Source organism: Lithobates pipiens, unplaced genomic scaffold, assembly GCF_037356315.1.
Source record: "Lithobates pipiens isolate NorthernLeopardFrog02 unplaced genomic scaffold, aLitPip1_a1.2 Scaffold_16, whole genome shotgun sequence".
NCBI classification, from domain to species: Eukaryota; Metazoa; Chordata; class Amphibia; order Anura; family Ranidae; genus Lithobates; species Lithobates pipiens.
In genome coordinates this window covers 117,344,143-117,363,022 of record NW_027507748.1, presented here as the reverse complement: position 1 = coordinate 117,363,022, position 18,880 = coordinate 117,344,143, and the positions used below count along the sequence as shown (strand labels likewise).

At 41.5% G+C, this 18,880-nt stretch overlaps 1 protein-coding gene across 1 annotated transcript in view; it reads left to right on the top strand.

The window, feature by feature from the left end:
- Nucleotides 1-18,880, top strand: part of SLC6A4 (solute carrier family 6 member 4) — a 183,414-nt gene that overhangs the window by 92,385 nt on the left and 72,149 nt on the right. The window contains exons 3-4 of the mRNA XM_077480340.1: nucleotides 9,899-10,033; nucleotides 16,114-16,333. Coding sequence (XP_077336466.1) covers nucleotides 9,899-10,033; nucleotides 16,114-16,333 — 355 coding nt within the window. The remainder of the gene's footprint in view (nucleotides 1-9,898; nucleotides 10,034-16,113; nucleotides 16,334-18,880) is intronic.

The window sequence follows — 18,880 nt, the reverse complement described above, 5'->3', positions numbered from 1 at the left end:
TCACAGAGCTGGTGGATCTTAGAGACCTTGTGCTCCTCCATCTTCTGTTCGAGGATGCCCCACAGATGCTCAAAATTGTTTAGGTCTGAAGACATGCTTAGCCAGTCCATCAGTTTTACCCTCAGTTTCTTTAGCTACCCAGCAGTGGTGGCTGGTGAAGTTTTAAGATGGGGGGGAGATGCTAGACCCCGCTCACCCTTTTGACCCCTCCCACTTCTCATAAGCCCCACTTCTTATAAAATCCACCAACTCCGTCCCCTGTAGTACATCATATACCAGGCTGTACATTATACACAGGGCTCTATACTTCATATACCAGGCTCTACATTATAGACAGGGCACTGTACATCATATACCAGGCTGTACATTATACACCGGGCTCTGTACATTATATACCAGGCTCTACATTATACACAGGGCTCTGTACATCATATACCAGGCTCTAGATTATACACAGGGCACTGTACATCATATACCAGGCTCTACATTATATACAGGGGTCTGTACATCATATACCAGGCTCTACATTATATACAGGGCTCTGTACATCATATACCAGGCTCTACATTATATACAGGGCTCTGTACATTATATACCAGGCTCTACATTATACTACAGGTTCTAATGACACATCAATCTGTCTGACAGCCCAGGCACACTCATTGTTCACCAGAGAAAAAAAAACACGAAACACAAAAAAGGTGCTCAGGAAACAGCAATAGACAGAGGTCACCCCAGACAATGAAGTACAAGAAAGCCTAATAAAATAAAATGAATACAGTCATCACATTTAGGGACTGCAATAATGCAATATCTTACATGTTTGCCTTTGGTGGTGGGATCAGAGGGATGGTGGTGATCAGGGATGGACAGAGGGATGGAGGTGGGGTGGGGAGTGGGATTAGGGACAGAAGGATGGTGGGTGGGATGGGATCAAGGACAGAGGGATAGTGGGTGGAATGGGATCAGGGACAGAGGGATGGTGGGTGGGATGGGATCAGGGAAAGAGGGATGGTGGGTGGGATGGGATTAGGGACAGAGGGATGGTGGGTGGGATGGGATCAGGGACAGAAGGATGGGTGGTGCGGTGAGATCAGGGAACAGTGGGATGGTGGGTGGGATGGATCAGGGACAGAGGGATGGTGGGATGGATCAGGGACAGAGGGATGGTGGGTGGTATGGATCAGGGAAAGAGGGATGGTGGGTGGGATGGATCAGGGACAGAGGGGTGGGTGGGAGAAATCAGGGACTGAGGAATGGGTGGGTGGGATAGATCAGGGACATAGGGATGTGCCTGGACACAGTGCACTTAGTTAAAGGACATTTTTTTGGAATTTTTTTTTCTTAAAGGGGCAGTTTTAAAAAAAAAATTTGGGGTTGCCACAGGAGGGGGGCAGCCCCCGGGCACCCCCGTATGGATGGGCCGCCACTGCTGCCCAGTCTCCGAAGGGAGGGGATCATGCTATGCTTCAGTATGTCACAGTACATGTTGGCATTCATGGTTCCCTCAAAGAACTGTAGCTCTGCAGTGCCAGCAGAACTCATTCAGCCCCAGACCATGACACTCCCACCACCATGATTGACTGTAGGCAAAATGCACTTGTCTTTGTACTCCTTGCCTGGTAGCTGCTACACATGCTTGACACCATCTGAACCAAATAAGTTTATCTTGGTCTCATCAGACCACAGGACATGGTTCCAGTAATCCATGTCCTTAGTCTACTTGTCTTTGGCAAACTGTTTGCAGGTTTTCTTGTGCATCATCTTTAGAAGAGGCTTCCTTTCTGGGATGACAGCCATGCAGACCAATTTGATGCAGTGTGCGGCGTATGGTCTGAGCACTGACAGGCTGACCCCCACCCCTTAAACCTCTGCTTCAGTATGTCACTGTACATGTTGGCATTCATGGTTCCCTCAATGAACTGTGTTCCCCAGTGCCAACACAATATAAAACAGAAACTTATTCTACCAGATTCTACTTGCATGTCTAGTTTAATACAAGTCTGTAAATCTGGGTAGATATATAACAGAACACTTAATTGCATGATATCAAACAATTCCTGCTCACCTAGGTTCCCCTCTTTTATTCCTGGGAGAACATTAAGAACATTACAGTACCCACTGTGTCTAAAGCAAAGTATATCTAAAATATATAAAAATACTGGTAAGCATAAGGAAGCAGAACCTAAATACCCACCATATTTAGGGAAATGGGAGGAGGAAATAGGAGATATCTGAGATGAGGAATATAGGAGGAAGATTTTAAGATTGGCCTGTTTCTCATCAAGTGATGCTACGACAATAGAGATGTGCTATAAATTATTAGCGAGATGGTATGTGACTACACGGAGGATATGGAGGTTCGGGGCAGATGTTCCCTCAATATGTTGGAGGGGGTGCAATGCCCAGGGGACCTTTGTGCACTTGTGGTGGAAATGTATAAAGATACAGCCTTACTTTGAGGAAATTAGGTGGAGCCATGGAAATGTCTGTTCCATAGCACGGAAAAAATGGTGGCTCAGAATAACAACACCCTAGTTCCACACTTATTAAATGCAGCTAAAAGTCTGAATCCGAAACTATGGAGAACCTCAAAAGCCCCAACTATGAAGGAATGGGTAGCAAAGGTTGACTGGCTCAGGTCTAGAAGAAACAATGCATACAGGAGTCCCGCTCTCAGCTTGGCTTGCTCCCATCCTGCTGACCCGCACACGAGGCTCTGGCCGCTTGCTCGGCTTCCTTTGCACCTTGAAATCACATGATACACTCAAGCACCACCTCCGCTAGACCCGCCCCCTGCTGGCGCCACCTGAACACACTGTAGCATGTCACTGACATATTTTTAATGGCAAACTTTTCCTGTCACTGGCATTTACTGGCAGGAGAAAAATGCCCAGTTTTTACTGGTTCCCAGTAAAAATATTGACAGTTGGCAATACTACATCAACACTACTTGCATTTTTCTTTGAGCACACAACTTTACCAGTTTGTGATCCCTCTGCTTAGCCTGTCCACTTAATTTAGGCCTTTACCAAGTTGTTACCACTGAATCTCACTCTGCTGTGATCTCAGGACATTATGGGATATTTGAACAATCTTTGTCTGAGGGAACAAACCGCGCAGGCTCTGTCAGCCAATGTACAATGGACTGTGCAGATCATACAAAAGTTTGGTGGATCTTTAGAAGTCTGTGCTGGAACTCTCTTATCACTTGGAGTATCTGGGTTTGACCATGTCCAGGGTTTTCCTTCCTTGGGAAAAACTCCAGAATGGAGCTTGGACTTTACAGTCTAGGAGCCAAGCCCCTGCTTTTAAATGAGGGTTCTGGACTTATTGGTAGCCTCCTTGGGTTTGATGGTGGATTTGAGGTGACGGTTTTCTATTCCCAATCATTTCAGACTGTTATAACTCAACAGTCTGGGAGTGAGGACAGGTGGGCTCAGTCTCTGGACCCGGCACATCCACCTAACCCAATAAACCAGAATTTCTGTGGCCCGGTGAGTCATGGGTCTGATACTGGAAATGGGAAAAACCTTCCTTCCACTGGTCTGGAAAGTTCTTACAATGGATGACAGGCTGTTGGGCTGGGGAGGAGCTCTCTTAATGCAAGGGATTTGGTTGCCTGGAGGAAGCTCGTCAGACTGGGGAGGAGCCCTCTTATTGCAAGAGATGTCGTTGCCTAGAGGAAGCTCCCATTCTGAAGCCCAGAGCTCAGTTCAGTTATCCCTTCAATGCTGGACCATATGCCACCAAGGTCAGCCGACCAGGATTCAGTAGTATAACACATAGTCATCAACCATCAGTGAGATACCAGAACTGATTCTTGCTTGGCAGAAATTCATGTTCCAGCCCTGTATCCTGTGCACATCCCCGGCATGGAAAGTGGGTAGGTGGACTTCCTTGTTTGTCAACATCTGGACTTCTCAGAGTGGTCTCTTCACTCTGAGGTGTTTCTAGAAATCTTTCAAATGTGTGGGAGTCCAGGTGCAGACTGGCTTCCAAGTTCCAGTAATTACCATTCCAGGAAGTACTCCCTGGGGAAAATTCTGTATTTTCTCCAGTCTGGCCTGGATCAACAGTTGCCCTTGAATACCATCAATTGGTCAGATCTCAGCCCTAGGGATTCTCTTTCAGACACTGCTTTCTTCTCATTCTCGTTGACTCTGTGGGATCTCAATCTGGTTCTGTCAGCTCTGAAAAAATGTCCATTAAAACTGTTAGTGATATTCCTTCATCACTTGTAAGGTTGCCTTTCTCATCGCCAATACTTCTACGAGGTGCGTTTCCAAGTTGGCGTACTTAACCTGTAAAGAACCCTCTCTTGTGCTACAGAAGGAAAAGGTTGTTTTGAGAGCCAAGGCCTCTTCTTTTTAAGGTAGTTTTTTCCTTTCACCCCAATCATCTCTCTGTCCTTTTCCAAAACACGGCAGAGAGATGATTAAGATTGTTCGACCATCTCTCTGCCTTGCTCCTAAACATCTTAAGGCGATATGCCTCCATTGCCCGGATGTGGTATGCTGTTCAAGTTTATCTCTCAGTGCAAGCTCCTTTTCAACAGTTTGATGCACTGTTGTTGCCTCTGAAGGTCCCTCAAGGAGACAGCTTGCTTCTTGCCCCAATGTCGCTAGGTGAATTTTTCAGCTCACTATTCAAGCTTATAACCTTAGGGGCAAGGTTCCCCCTTTCTGATTAAACCAAACTCCACTTGATTAGTTATAGTGCTTCAAGGGCTTTTGCGTATCAGGCATATGTTGCTCAGAATTGCAAGGCCTGGTCTTCAGTTCACATGTTTGTTACGTTTTACCAGTCCTCGGCCCATGCTGGCTTAGGTTGTAAGGTGCTTCAGAAACAAACCTAGTTTTTTTTTCTCCTGGTGGGCCCTTTAGTTTGACTGTGTTTGTCCCAGTGTTGCAGATTACTATTTCATTTCCTGTAATGTAAGACTACGAAAGAAGAGATGTTGTCGAACCTGTAAAATTATTTTCTGAGACTACATGAGGAAAAACAGGCCCCTTCCCTCTGTTCTTATGACCCACTCCTCTCATTTCTTGCTACTAAACAGGCATGCTAGCATCAGGAGGAGTTATAGTGGGCTGTCTTTACAGCTTTTCTTTGTCATTGTCCATTTTTTCTGAAGATGGCAGTATAAGCCAGTGTTTCAGAATACTATCCTGTGTCTTATAATGTACTCCAAAAAGGGATTTTACAGGTAAGACAAAAATCCTATTTTCAGGGCTGCTGTAAACCAATATGTCAAAAATTCAACTGCTATTCAAATTGATATTAAACAGAGAAGTTTTAATTGCCATAATTCATTCACATAAGTCACATATATCATGACATTGTATTTGTTTTGTTTTTTAAATCCTCTAAGTGCCTTTTTCATGCAGCGCTATTGTGTGATCACATGACTTTTCCCTGTTCTTTGGTATCTGCAGGGTTAGAGCCTTCAGAAAGGCTTCTATTACTCTGTTGATGTATGATAAAATAACTGTTTTACAACTCCCTATAAATCTTTACTAAAAATCAAATGGTATACACCCACATGTGTGACTCTATAGTCACGTTGGCTGAACAGATAAGAAAAAGGAGGAAATTAAGAGCTTAGAAGGGAATTAAAATTGAGCATGCTCGGTAGAGGCCACCAGCTGGTCTAAACAATCTCAGGCTGTGGACACAGAGAAGATGGGAGGAACAGCTGAAGGCAGGATCAACCAGGCATATTTCACTCTACACAAAACAAATGCTAGTGACACTGTGAGTATGAACACTCTGTTTTACAGTATAGCATGCAATGAGAATTTTTCGCAGTCTGGGTTTAATGACACTTTAAGCACATTAGGCTAGATTTATCTAAAGAAGACAGTTGATTTAACTAAAGAAGAAGGTTGAATTTAAAGCTTACCATACGTTAGATGCGGTAGCTGCATTGGTTTTCTTTTGTCAGACTAATTATATTTTCTGCAAGAACAGAAAAATACCAGCTGTCACTTTTGGACAAGAAATGTGTTAATGTCAGGATTATCAGATAAAATAAAACCTAAAAAAAGAAAAAGTATACAGACACCACATCTTTGGTGTGATAAGCTGCAATATGATACATTTATGTTTTGGGGTTTAGATTCACTTTAGGTACGTATCACTAATTTCTCTCTATCTTACCTTTGTCTAACCCCAGAGCAATGCACCGTTTACATCCTGTGATGGTTTTAAAAGTTCTGTTCCCTCACTCAGCACAGCTTGATCCCGTAAGGGGTGCTGGGTGACTTAGGGGCCGCCGCGGTTCCTCCTGTGCCCCGCCGGCAGTGATTAGCAGCAGGCACCACGGATTCTCGCTCCTACCTTAGAAAGTGCTCTAACAGAATCTCTGGAAGCTTTTTTTTTTATTACTTCGGATTTGCCTTGACCTGGACTCTCGGCAAATGCTCCCTTGACCGAGCACTAGCTAAGGCAGTTATAGTGTCACTCCTGTAGCCTTATGTGGGTGGTTTCAGCACAAATGTTATTAAGGTTGTAATGAGAAATCGTTTAGCTCTGTTTTGTATACTTGCTGTGTCAAGTCATCTGTTGGCCATTCAGGCCTGTGTCTTTTACCTTTTGTTATGAAAATAACATTTTTTGAAAGTAAAAGTTCTGTACCAGGCTCAACATGTCTCCTTCTGCAGTTCATTGTATGTACATAGTACACCCATTATAATCTCATTGACCCCCATTCCCTGGCAGTATTTCTACCAATCAGGCACTGGTGGTATAAGAGGTTGCTCCTTTTTTGGTTACCTTCTTGATGCACCTTGCTCATGCTGAAGGTCATAGAGCCCGCTGTTAGCATGACAGAGAGCCAGTCACTTGCAGCCACTCAGTTTGTATATCTGGAGTCACTGAGTGACATAATTCAAACAGAATTGCCTGTACTTTATTTTCAATAGTTTACATAATACAATTAAGGACATAAAAAAGAACCTTGCAAATGCAATACTCAAGAAACTAAAAACCTACCTACAATGCCCTGCACAAAAACCATAAAGCTGGCCATGCATGGTTCATTCTTTTCTGTTCACCCACATTTAGATCCATGTATGGCCAGCAAGGAGCATGATCTGTACAACCATTATATAATATAGTTATTTCTTACTTCTACATTTTGTAGACACCTTATGTGTACATGTTTTGGGGACGTCTGTGAACCTGTTTGCAAGTGCAGCATTTGCCGATGATAGATTCAGGTGGTAACATCTTAGTGAGTGAGGGCTCTATTTCTCACACTTGATACTCAATCTGTGCATTTCCATGTGGGCAAAGCCAGACGTTGTGATCGTATTCGAACGTGTACAGATCAATTCTGGGGCTGGCTATGTTTGCATACAACACTTGTATTTTCTATTACAGGTGATTGTTTTGTCTAAACAAAAGTAATACAGGATTTACACTATTGGGAGCACTTGGCTCTTTTCTTACTTTTTTATGCATGTGATGCTTGGAGGTGATCCCTAACAAGAAGTGGTGGATTCATATAGCATCGTTTGACTATGGCGTTCATAACCATTAGGCGCAATATAACCACTCTATGTAAAGGGAGTCATGATTCTATGGTAAGTCTCCATGTATGACATGTGGTGGAGTGGAATTTGTGGAATGAACATACCGTAAATGAAGAGTACCTGTCCTTGTTCTTATAATACATTAGAGAAGACCCTTTTGGGATTTATCCACAGATTGTTTTCATTTGACTGACACAATTAATTTCACTTATTGTTCACATTTTATATGTGTGTGTGATACATAATTGTTCTTAAAGTGTTTTTACACTGCGCTTTTAGTTCATTTGGATTAGCGCAGTTCTTGTTTCTATGTCCAATACGCTATATCAGTGATGGTGAACGTTGGCACCCCAGATGTTTTGGAACTACATTTCCCATGATGCTCATGCACTCTGCAGTGTAGTTGAGCATCATGGAATATGTAGTTCCAAAACATTTGCGGTGCCAAGGTTCACCATCACTGCGCTATATTATTGTTAACCCATTGTGCTTTGGGAATTCATTGTTATGTATTAAATAACTATTTGTTAAGGAAGAAAAAGATGGTGTGACTGTATTAAAACGAGTATAAGAGCCAGTTCCCACAATGAACAGGAACAATCTGTGCGTTCCTCTGCAATTCACTTGCGATCCAGGTGCAGTGTGATTTTAACCTATTCATTTGAATGGGCTGAAAATGCAGTGGACTGACCAAAAGTAGTGTTGTATGCACTGCTTTATAAAACTCACAGGAACCGTGCAATCCAGCAAACACACTGCATTTGCGACCTGCTTTTGGGGTGTCATTAACCACTTGACTTCCGGAAAATGTTATCTCCTTCCTGACCAGGTCATTTTTGCTATTTAGCACTGTGCTGCTTTAACTGGTAATTGCGCGGTCATGCAATGCTGTACATAAACAAGATTTCTTTAATTTTTTTTCACACAAATAGTGATTTATTTTGGTGGTATTTGATCACCACTGGGTTTTTTATTTTTTGCAATAAAAATTAAAAATGACCGAAAGTTTTGGAAACAACCCAATATTTTTTACTTTCTGCTACAAAACATATCCAATAAAAAAAATGTAAAAATCAAATTTCTTCATTAATTTTGGCCAACATGTATTCTGCTACATGTCTTTGATAAATACAAATCCCAATAAGTGTATATTGATTGGTTTGCATGAAAGTTATAGCACTTTCAAACTATGGTGTATATATACTGGAATTTTTATTTTTTTATTTTTATACTACTAATGGCGGTGATCAGCGACTTATAATGGGGCTGCAATAGTGCACGGAATCTGACACTAACTGACGCTGGGGGAAACTGACTAACTGCTAATGACATCAACAGTGACATTAGTACAGTGATCAGTGATAATACTATACACTTTCACTGTACTAATGACACTGGCTGGGAAGGGGCTAACATCTAGGACAATCAAGGGGTTAAATGTGTGCCTAACTATGTGTAATATGTGTAAACTGTGCTGCTTTTACTAATAGATCTCTAAGTTTCTCATCCCTGCATCCTTTGCAGGGATGAGAAACAGAGATATTGTTCTCTCTGTACAGAGCTTTGTGTTGATTGTCAACACAGAGCTCTGGGCTGTGATTGTACACAACCAATCAGCAGGTCCTGGCCATGAATCATTGGCTGAGACTTCCTGACAGGCTCCCGCTGTGTCAGATCACAGCGTGTGCTGGGGGGGTTGCTCGTGCACGCACTCAAAACCCAAAAGCAGGCAGCGACGTATGGGTACACCGCTTTGCCTGTGTGGCCGCCTACCTGCAGCACATTGTGGATGGACGGTCTGCAAGTTAACATTGACACCCGCTGCAGATCACAACTACAGTACATTTTAAACGTGGTGTGGGAAACGCCCGTAGAACCAAGTTCTGGTGTGACCTGGCCTTAAAACACCAATCATCCACAAATACTACAAAAGACTTCAAGCTGTCACTGATGTTAAAGGGGGCAATACATGGTATTAAGTACTGGGGTATGTAAACTTTTGATCAGGGTTGCAGGTTGGATACCAGGGGTCTGAAGGATTTGCACATACACGCTGGGATACAATTTAAAATATCAATTAGTGCTCTTTCACATGGGTGGCTGGGGCAGCAGTAATGTCTCCTGGATGCCACTCAGCCACTGCTATACCACCCAAAAAGTAATCTATGGCGTGTCGCTTTTCAGAAAGCGGAAAGCTTACCGCCTGTTTGAAAGAACCCTTCAAGATATCGAGAGATTCTAAATCATCCTGTTACTTCTTAATAAAGAAGAAAATAGAAAACTGTTCAATTATTTACTTGTTTTTTTGGTGTGAAAGACTAAGCTGGAGCTAATTCACTCTGCAACTTTGTGTTTTTCAGGAGCTTTTCTCATTCCTTATGTGATTATGGCTGTGTTTGGTGGAATTCCGCTGTTTTATATGGAGCTGGCTCTGGGTCAGTATCACAGAAATGGCTGTATTTCTGTATGGAGGAAAATTTGTCCATTATTTAAGGGTAAGTCTTTTAGTCTCGGAAGTAAAAACATAATGTGGGGTTCTGTAATCAACAGCTGAAAATGGCAATTCAATTTCCTTTTTGCAAACCTAAAAAAAACATGTGATGAGGCTACTTTCAGAGGAAATCAAGTTTTTATATAGATTTACAGATAGGAAGCTGAAATGATATGTAAGTCTTGATATTTTCAACAAAAGCTAACTACAACATTGTAAGTTTGACCACAGTCATTCCCACCTCCTGTGCTTATTTATTAGTCATTGAGATCTTCCATGTCAATGAGGATGGGTTCACACTGGTACAACAAACGCTCCGACACTGGGAGCTCATGTTGCATGACGTGTGAAAATCAATGTTGGGAGCCATCTTAGCTGGCCTGACACAAGTTGGTCTGACTTTGAAAATGCTCCCTGTTCTACTTTGGTCCGACTTTGATCCTACTTCAGCCCATTGACTATCATTGAAGTAGGATCAAAGTTGGATACTTGTCCTAACCATCTGACTTTGGCATCCGACATTGTGTCATTTTCTGCCCCCTGCTGTAGCCCCTCCCATTGTGTGTTTTGATTGGTCACAGGACAAGTTTTACTATCTGAAAAGTCGGATCAAAGTAGTATCCTGTTCATGAAAGTCGGATGGATGTAGGACCAATTTAGGACTGATGTCGCAGAGCAAAGTAGGATGAAAGTCATACTACGGTCATGTAGTGTAGTGTGAACCCAAGCTAAAGGGCCAATATGTTGATTCAAGAATTGGAAGGGGCTGGGCATGCTTGAGCTTTGAAGAAAAGTAGAGTTTTACATATAACTTCCAAAAAAGACACACTTTATAGAGTCAGCACCAGTTATATATGACAAATCACTAGACATGTGCATTCGTTTTCGTCCGAACGCATTTTCGTCCGAATTTCAGCTATTTTCGTTTTCGTTTTGACAAACGATAATGAAAGCACAAAATCCGAAAAAACGAAAATCCGACATAAATAAATGCTTTATTTTCGTTCGTTTTCGTTGTTACAACAGTTCGATATAGAATAGGAGATTGGGTCCTGCCCCAGGGGACATGTATCAATGCAAAAAAAAGTTTTAAAAACTGCAGTTTTTTCGGGAGCAGTGATTTTAATAATGATTAAAGTGAAACAATAAAAGTGTAATATTCCTTTAAATTTCGTAGGGGGGGGGTTGTCTATAGTATGCCTGTGAAGGGGCGCATGTTTCCCGTGCTTAGAATTGTCCCTGCACAAAGTGTCATTTATGCAGGAAAAAAAGTCCTTTAAAATCACTCGCGGCTATAATGAATTGTCGACTCCGTAATACAGAGAACACTCATTGAAAGTCATTGATAAAAAAATAAATAAATAAATAAATAAAAAAGCGTGGGGGTCCCCCAAATTCAATTACCAGGCCCTTCAGGTCTGGTATGGATATTAAGGGGAACCCTGCCTCAAATTTAAGAAAAAATTTGACGTGGGGTTCCCCCTAAATATCCATAACCAGACCCTTCAGGTCTGGTATGGATATTAAGGGGAACCCCACGTCAAATTTAAAAAAAAATTGACGTGGGGTTCCCCCTAAAAATCCATACCAGACCCTTTATCCGAGCACGCAACCTGGCAGGCCGCAGGAAAAGAGGGGGGGACGAGAGAGCGGCCCCCCCTCCCTCCTGAACTGTACCAGGCCACATGCCCTCAACATTGGGAGGATGCTTTGGGGGTCTGTGACCCCTCAAAGCACCTTGTCCCCATGTTGATGAAGACAAGGGCCTCATCCCCACAACCCTGGCCGGTGGTTGTGGAGGTCTGCGGGCGGGGGGCTTATCAGAATCTGGAAGCCCCCTTTAACAAGGGGACCCCCAGATCCCGGCCCCCCCCTGTTTGAAATGGTAAGGGGGTACAAAAGTACCCCTACCATTTCACAAAGAAAGTGTAAAAAATGGTTAAATAAAACAAACACACTTTTGAAAAATTCCTTTATTAAAAATAAAAAAATAAAAAAAAGATTCCAGCGGCGGTAATCCACTCTTGCTATCCAGCGACGGACGGTCATCTCTCCAGCGATGTCTCATCTCATCCAGCGCAGCGCAGCATCCTTCTGTCTCCTCCACGAAGACACTACAGGCATTCCGGCGGCTGACGTTTCTTATATACGGAGGGCGGGGCCACCCGTCACCTGACCCCGCCCCCTCTGACGCAAGGGGAAACCCGGGGTTCCCTGTGACGTAGGGGTGACCCGCACCCCTCTGATGTAACACAGGCAGGTTTCCGTTACATCAGAGGGGGGCAGGGTCACCCATACGTCACGGGGAACCCCGGGTTTCCCCTTGCGTCAGAGGGGGGCGGGGTCAGGTGACGGGTGGCCCCGCCCTCCGTATATAAGAAACGTCAGCCGCCGGAATGCCTGTAGTGTCTCCGTGGAGGAGACAGAAGGATGCTGCGCTGCGCTGGATGAGATGAGACATCGCTGGAGAGATGACCGTCCGTCGCTGGATAGCAAGAGTGGATTACCGCCGCTGGAATCTTTTTTTTATTTTTTTATTTTTAATAAAGGAATTTTTCAAAAGTGTGTTTGTTTTATTTAACCATTTTTTACACTTTCTTTGTGAAATGGTAGGGGTACTTTTGTACCCCCTTACCATTTCAAACGGGGGGGGGGCGGGATCTGGGGGTCCCCTTGTTAAAGGGGGCTTCCAGATTCTGATAAGCCCCCCGCCCGCAGACCTCCACAACCACCGGCCAGGGTTGTGGGGATGAGGCCCTTGTCTTCATCAACATGGGGACAAGGTGCTTTGAGGGGTCACAGACCCCCAAAGCATCCTCCCAATGTTGAGGGCATGTGGCCTGGTACGGTTCAGGAGGGAGGGGGGGCCGCTCTCTCGTCCCCCCCTCTTTTCCTGCGGCCTGCCAGGTTGCGTGCTCGGATAAAGGGTCTGGTTATGGATATTTAGGGGGAACCCCACGTCAAATTTTTTCTTAAATTTGAGGCAGGGTTCCCCTTAATATCCATACCAGACCTGAAGGGCCTGGTAATTGAATTTGGGGGACCCCCACGCTTTTTTATTTATTTATTTATTTATTTTTTTATCAATGACTTTCAATGAGTGTTCTCTGTATTACGGAGCCGACAATTCATTATAGCCGCGAGTGATTTTAAAGGACTTTTTTTCCTGCATAAATTACACTTTGTGCAGGGACAATTCTAAGCACGGGAAACATGCGCCCCTTCACAGGCATACTATAGACAACCCCCCCCCTACGAAATTTAAAGGAATATTACACTTTTATTGTTTCACTTTAATCATTATTAAAATCACTGCTCCCGAAAAAACGGCCGTTTTTAAAACTTTTTTTTGCATTGATACATGTCCCCTGGGGCAGGACCCGGGTCCCCAAACACTTTTTAGGACAGTAACTTGCAAATTAGCCTTTAAAATTAGCACTTTAGATTTTGAACGTTGGAGTCCCATAGACTTTAATAGGGTTCTAAAGTATGCTATATAGTTAGCTCCGTCAAATCTTCTTTATACATTGACAGACACCATAAGCCTTCCAAGACAGATTCGAACGTAATTCATGTGGATTTTCGGACGAATGAAATTTTTTGAACGAAAACGAAATAAATAAAAACGATTTTCGGGAGTAACTAAATAAATTAAGTTTTCGGACGAAAACGAAATTCCGAAACGAAATATTTTACTCTGCACATGTCTACAAATCACAATGATTTTTTTCTAAAATAAAAGAAATCCAAAACCAGAACCAAACAACAAAATCCATAAAATTATTAAAATAATTTACAGATATTAAAAGGTCTTCTTGGGCTTTAGAGCTCTTTGGCAGCTTGGCTCCTAACAGTCCTGGGAGGCTTATGGGGGCATTTGGTAATCTTCCTCTAGTAGCTCTTAAAGATCAACTAGCAGAAAAGTAACATAACATTTCAAAGTCCTACATCCTATGTCCTTTAGGTTCTAGAGCACAGCAAATACCTACCTGGAGATCAAATCTTGCCCCAGAAAGGCACATTTTCCACAAGGTTGAAGCTGCATTGCACAGAAAAATTGTGAGTTCTAAGTGAAATGAAAAACTGTTAGAAAATGTGCTCACTTATACCAGTATCTTACCTCCTGTGTGTGGAAGAATGTAAATTATAATAGTATATATATATATATATATATATATATATATATATATATATATATTTTATTTTTTTTATTTTTTTTTAAGTTAAACTGTAGCCTGTACAGGCTCCTGACCTACAGCCTACTCTGATTTCACTAAACACTGTAAGCATCTCACAGTGCTCATTAGAAGTCAAATAGAGCCCACCTCATTTCCTCACTGGAAGACATTCAGCATGATTTGGATGCATTGCATAGAGAAGCATAAAGGCCTGGTGATGATGTTACTGTGACTAAAACACATTTTGTAATAAAAAGCAGAAATGTTGTATTCTCTAATTCCATTAGCATGGTGATTTGGAAAAAGGAGAAAGCAGGGAAGAAAAAATAGTAGCAGATTAAACTTCATCTCTCATATTATCATTACTACATACTGCATACCACCCTACTTTTTGAGATAGTAACGAGGGACACCTATTAGCAAAAGTATGTAGGAATTGGGGAGACCCCTGCCATGCCCCCTTAAAGAAGAATTCTACAAACAAAATGATTAATTAAGCCCATAAGTGTTTTTTTTTCACCACTACTGTTCCTTTATACTGGCTTTCGAAATTTACAAATGCAGCAATTTAGGAAAACACTTTTTTAAAGATAAAAAAAAAGGAAATTGTATATACAACTATATAGATCAGACCAGAATGAGGGACAAATGAGGAGAAAAGAGGGACAGAGAGAAATCAGGGAAAGTCCCTCGAAATCAGGGACAGTTGGGAGTTATGTATACTGTAATAATAGTATAACTAACACAAAGAAACAAAATACATTTATTTTTTAGATGATTTTTTTTTACTTCATAACCATGTTATTTATTACCATTTCCTTCCAGCTGGAGGAACTCTAGGCTCTTTTTCACACTTTTTTCGGTTTCTCAATTCCTTTGGCTAAACAAAATCCTGTTATTCAGAGAGTTGAAACTGAAGCTGACAATTTCACATATAAACTGAATCAAAGCAGGGACCCATTCCCTTCACCCCCTCCCTCTAAATGCTGGTGTATTTTTTTTTTTTAAGAGAAAAAGTGCCTGAAATGAAACAAGTATTGTTGTGCACTCACTTTAGAAAACCCACAGTGCTGTTTGAATCCTTTCTCATGGATCAAAAAGATGGCCATATTTGGTCAATTACATTGTCCAAATATGGTCCATTGGCCATGTTAGATCAATGATGTCACCAGCATCCCCACCTCTTTGTTAGGTGCAGCTGTGTGCCAAGAATTCTACAAATTCACCAGATAGGACCGGTGGCCAGCTATGATGAGACAGTTCCAAAGGGGTTCAAGCTGAACAATAGGTAATCCCTATGTAACATATTGCCAAACTGCTTACAATTTAGACACACTGTTCGTACCGTTTGGCGTACCCCACAGGTAGCCTTGTAGCATGCTCTCTCCAGATGTTTAGTTAAACAAGGTTAGTCACATTCAAATGGAGTTTTTAGACCTCTAGGACTGAAACATTTGCTTGGACAGTCTGTGAAAAGCCTTCAACATTACAGCTGGATATGACTAAAGCCCCATACACACTATCAGTTTTTCTGCATATTTTTTCCTTCAGATTTACCAAAACCATGTAGTGCAAGGGCCTGCCTGATTGCATACAAATTGAAACTCCTAAGGTTTGACTTCATATTATATGGTTTTGGTAAATCTGAAGGAAAAACTCAGCAGAAAAACTGATAGTGTGTATGGGGCTTAACTAACCACTACTAACTATACCATGATCTGCATGACTAAGAACCTTAACAGACATAATTGTGTGTAATTGTACAAAAAATGCAGAAGGACCTCTACAACTCATCAGTCATTAAACTAGCAGATTAGCTTTAAGAAACATGCATAGGGTGTGTTTTTATGTTATTCTTGATTATTGATATTGTGTTGATTTGATAATGATAATTTTTTTTCCTTAGGAATTGGTTATGCTATCTGTATAATAGCACTTTATGTAGCATCTTATTACAACACCATTATGGCCTGGGCTCTCTACTACCTCATATTCTCATTCCGATCTGAGCTGCCTTGGACCAGCTGCCACAATGAGTGGAACACAGACAACTGCACCAATTATTTCCAAAACAGCAGTGTAACGTGGATCAACAGCTCTATCTCACCAGCAGAGGAGTTTTACACGTAAGTGCATGTAAGTGTGGTGGAGGGTAACACACTCTTAGGCTAGACAGGTTTTATGATACTTCTGTGTAGACATAAGACATAAACAAGCATTTCAGTCAGAAGTAACAAGATGTGATTGATATGGGGGCCATGAAGCAGTATTAATATAACAAGATCAAGGATTTTTATTTTTGTTGTGTTATGATAAGTAGAATAAGTGGAGCAAACATAGCTTTTGCTTTCTCGACAACTGGGAACCTAGATTGCATCACTGACTGTAAATTGAGAGGCATTCACGATTCAATGTTTGATATGACTATTGCTTTCAAACAGCAAAACCCAATACATTTTACAAGAGCATAAATATTTCAGATAAATATTTTGGAATATTATGTGCTACTTTTTTATGTTTAGGTGGTAACGCGTTGAAATAAAATATATTTACAATCCTTCACCTCCATGGGATTGGAAACTTTGCTAAGGGACGATGCTCTGAACAAACATCCCTCCACTATTTATAAGGCTCTGTTGCCCTTCTATCCATGAGGGACGTGAGAGGTCCAGATGGAGCGCTGAGGTCCCAGATATGGATGAAGAGGACTGGGAAGACCTATGGGATTATCCCATGTCCCACCTGGTCTCCACTAGAGACCGTTTAATACAATTTAAAATCCTTCACAAGATATACTTCACCCCCAATGGTTACATAAGATTTATCCTGCAGGTGTTGGATATGCGTGACAGACCCAACGGACTTTGCCCATATTTTCTGGCACTGTCCCTTGAGTCAATCTTTTTGGGCTAAACTCACACAATTTATTTTTATGCTGACAATTATCTTAGTTCCCCTGGGCATAGATATTTGTACCTTGGGTTTGGTTCAACCGATAGCTCCTAGGAGGGCCTTGAAAGTCCTGTTGGTACATCTATTTTTTATGCTAGGAAAGCCACCATTTTAAAATGGAAATCTCCAGTGGCTCCTACACTTGACTATTGGAAGCACTTGGTCAACTCAGCCATTCCTCTCTATGAATTTACATATTTGCTCTGTTTTGTATTTTTTCTGCATTATAAAATTCAATTAAAAAAATGTATAATAAAAAAAAGCAAAAAAAAAAAACATTGAAATCTCCAGGGCAATCACATACAACTGTATGTCTCTGCAATCATGGGTAGGGCTTTTTCCTCAGGTGGCCATAATATAAGAGGAAATCCCAAATATCAAGGCTGTAGATTTTGTGTCCTAAAAAACAAAAAAAACAAAAGAAGTGTAATATGATCTAATTTAAAATTAGGGCTCATTTTATTTAAAGTAGATAAACATATTCACCAGAATTTAGTTCTTTAAGCAAACAGATAATAAAAGATAATACAATAGTAAAAGAAAAAAGAAAAAATAGTATTAGCTGCATGAATCTTCCAACCACCATTAAAGAAGTATGGCAAAAGCTTTTTTGGCCCTACTTTTCCTATGGATCACAAGAGTGAGGTTTGTTCTGCACCCCTGTGACTCATTTTCAGCCAACCGCAGGCTAAAGCCTGCTTTCAGCTGACGTCACTTAGCCTGTCCAGCCTCCGGAAAGATCCCAACTTTATAGTCGCAACCCGCTGAAAGTCTGCGGGCAGCCACTCCCACCCCCTCCCCAGCCCAGCGCTCAAGTGAGTGCTGGCGGAGCAGTGCAGTGAAGGACAGATGCAGCATCAGACTGATACTGCAGCCACCTAGGTACATTTTTTTTCTTAAAAACCCACACTATAATCAAAACTTTTTTTTTGGTTTTGGACATATTAGAGAGGGATAAGAACACATCTCAGGGTTTTATTGTTGTCAGGGAAATTCACCCTTTCTATATGCTCTATTTACTGTTAGCACTGAGAGTGAAAGTGAAAGAATATCTCAAATTTTGGGTTGCCACTAGTACAGAAATAGAAGAGAAGCCTTTTAATAAGGGGCATTCGTTCTGATGACAATACTAGCTGTTTTTCCATTGGACAGAAATTGCAGGGAAATCTCCACAAAGACAAAGATAACAAAAGATTGCAAAAAAAAAAAAACTGACGTTATTTATAACACTTTCTTTCTCTAATCAAAATGAAAAAAATTTAATGAACGTATGCAAGTGTATACTTACACCAACCCATGGAAACACTAACTGTAATATATGGAGAAATTACTAAATTGAGTGCTCACTCAGGGCAACTAAAGACCTTTATTGTGTTATATTTAATTGCTCCTTCTACCTTTATTTATTAATTAATTTTTCTATTGATTATTAATTACAGGTACTTACAGTATATAGTTATGTATATATATTTTACTTTTTTATTGTAATTAAAGCAGCAGAAAAGTCTGTAAAAAAATTAGAAATAAAGAAATGTCCCCCCCCCCCCCATGCAGGTTTAGGTCATATTGTAGTAGCATGCACCACATACTGGCACATAATGACAGACTTACCTGTAATAATGTGCCTTTCCAGGTGTCATTGATCCACAAGGCACTGCTTGCAACTTTCAGGTCCCGGGAGCTTCCATCTTTGCCCAGTCTTCCTTCTAGGATCAATCTCA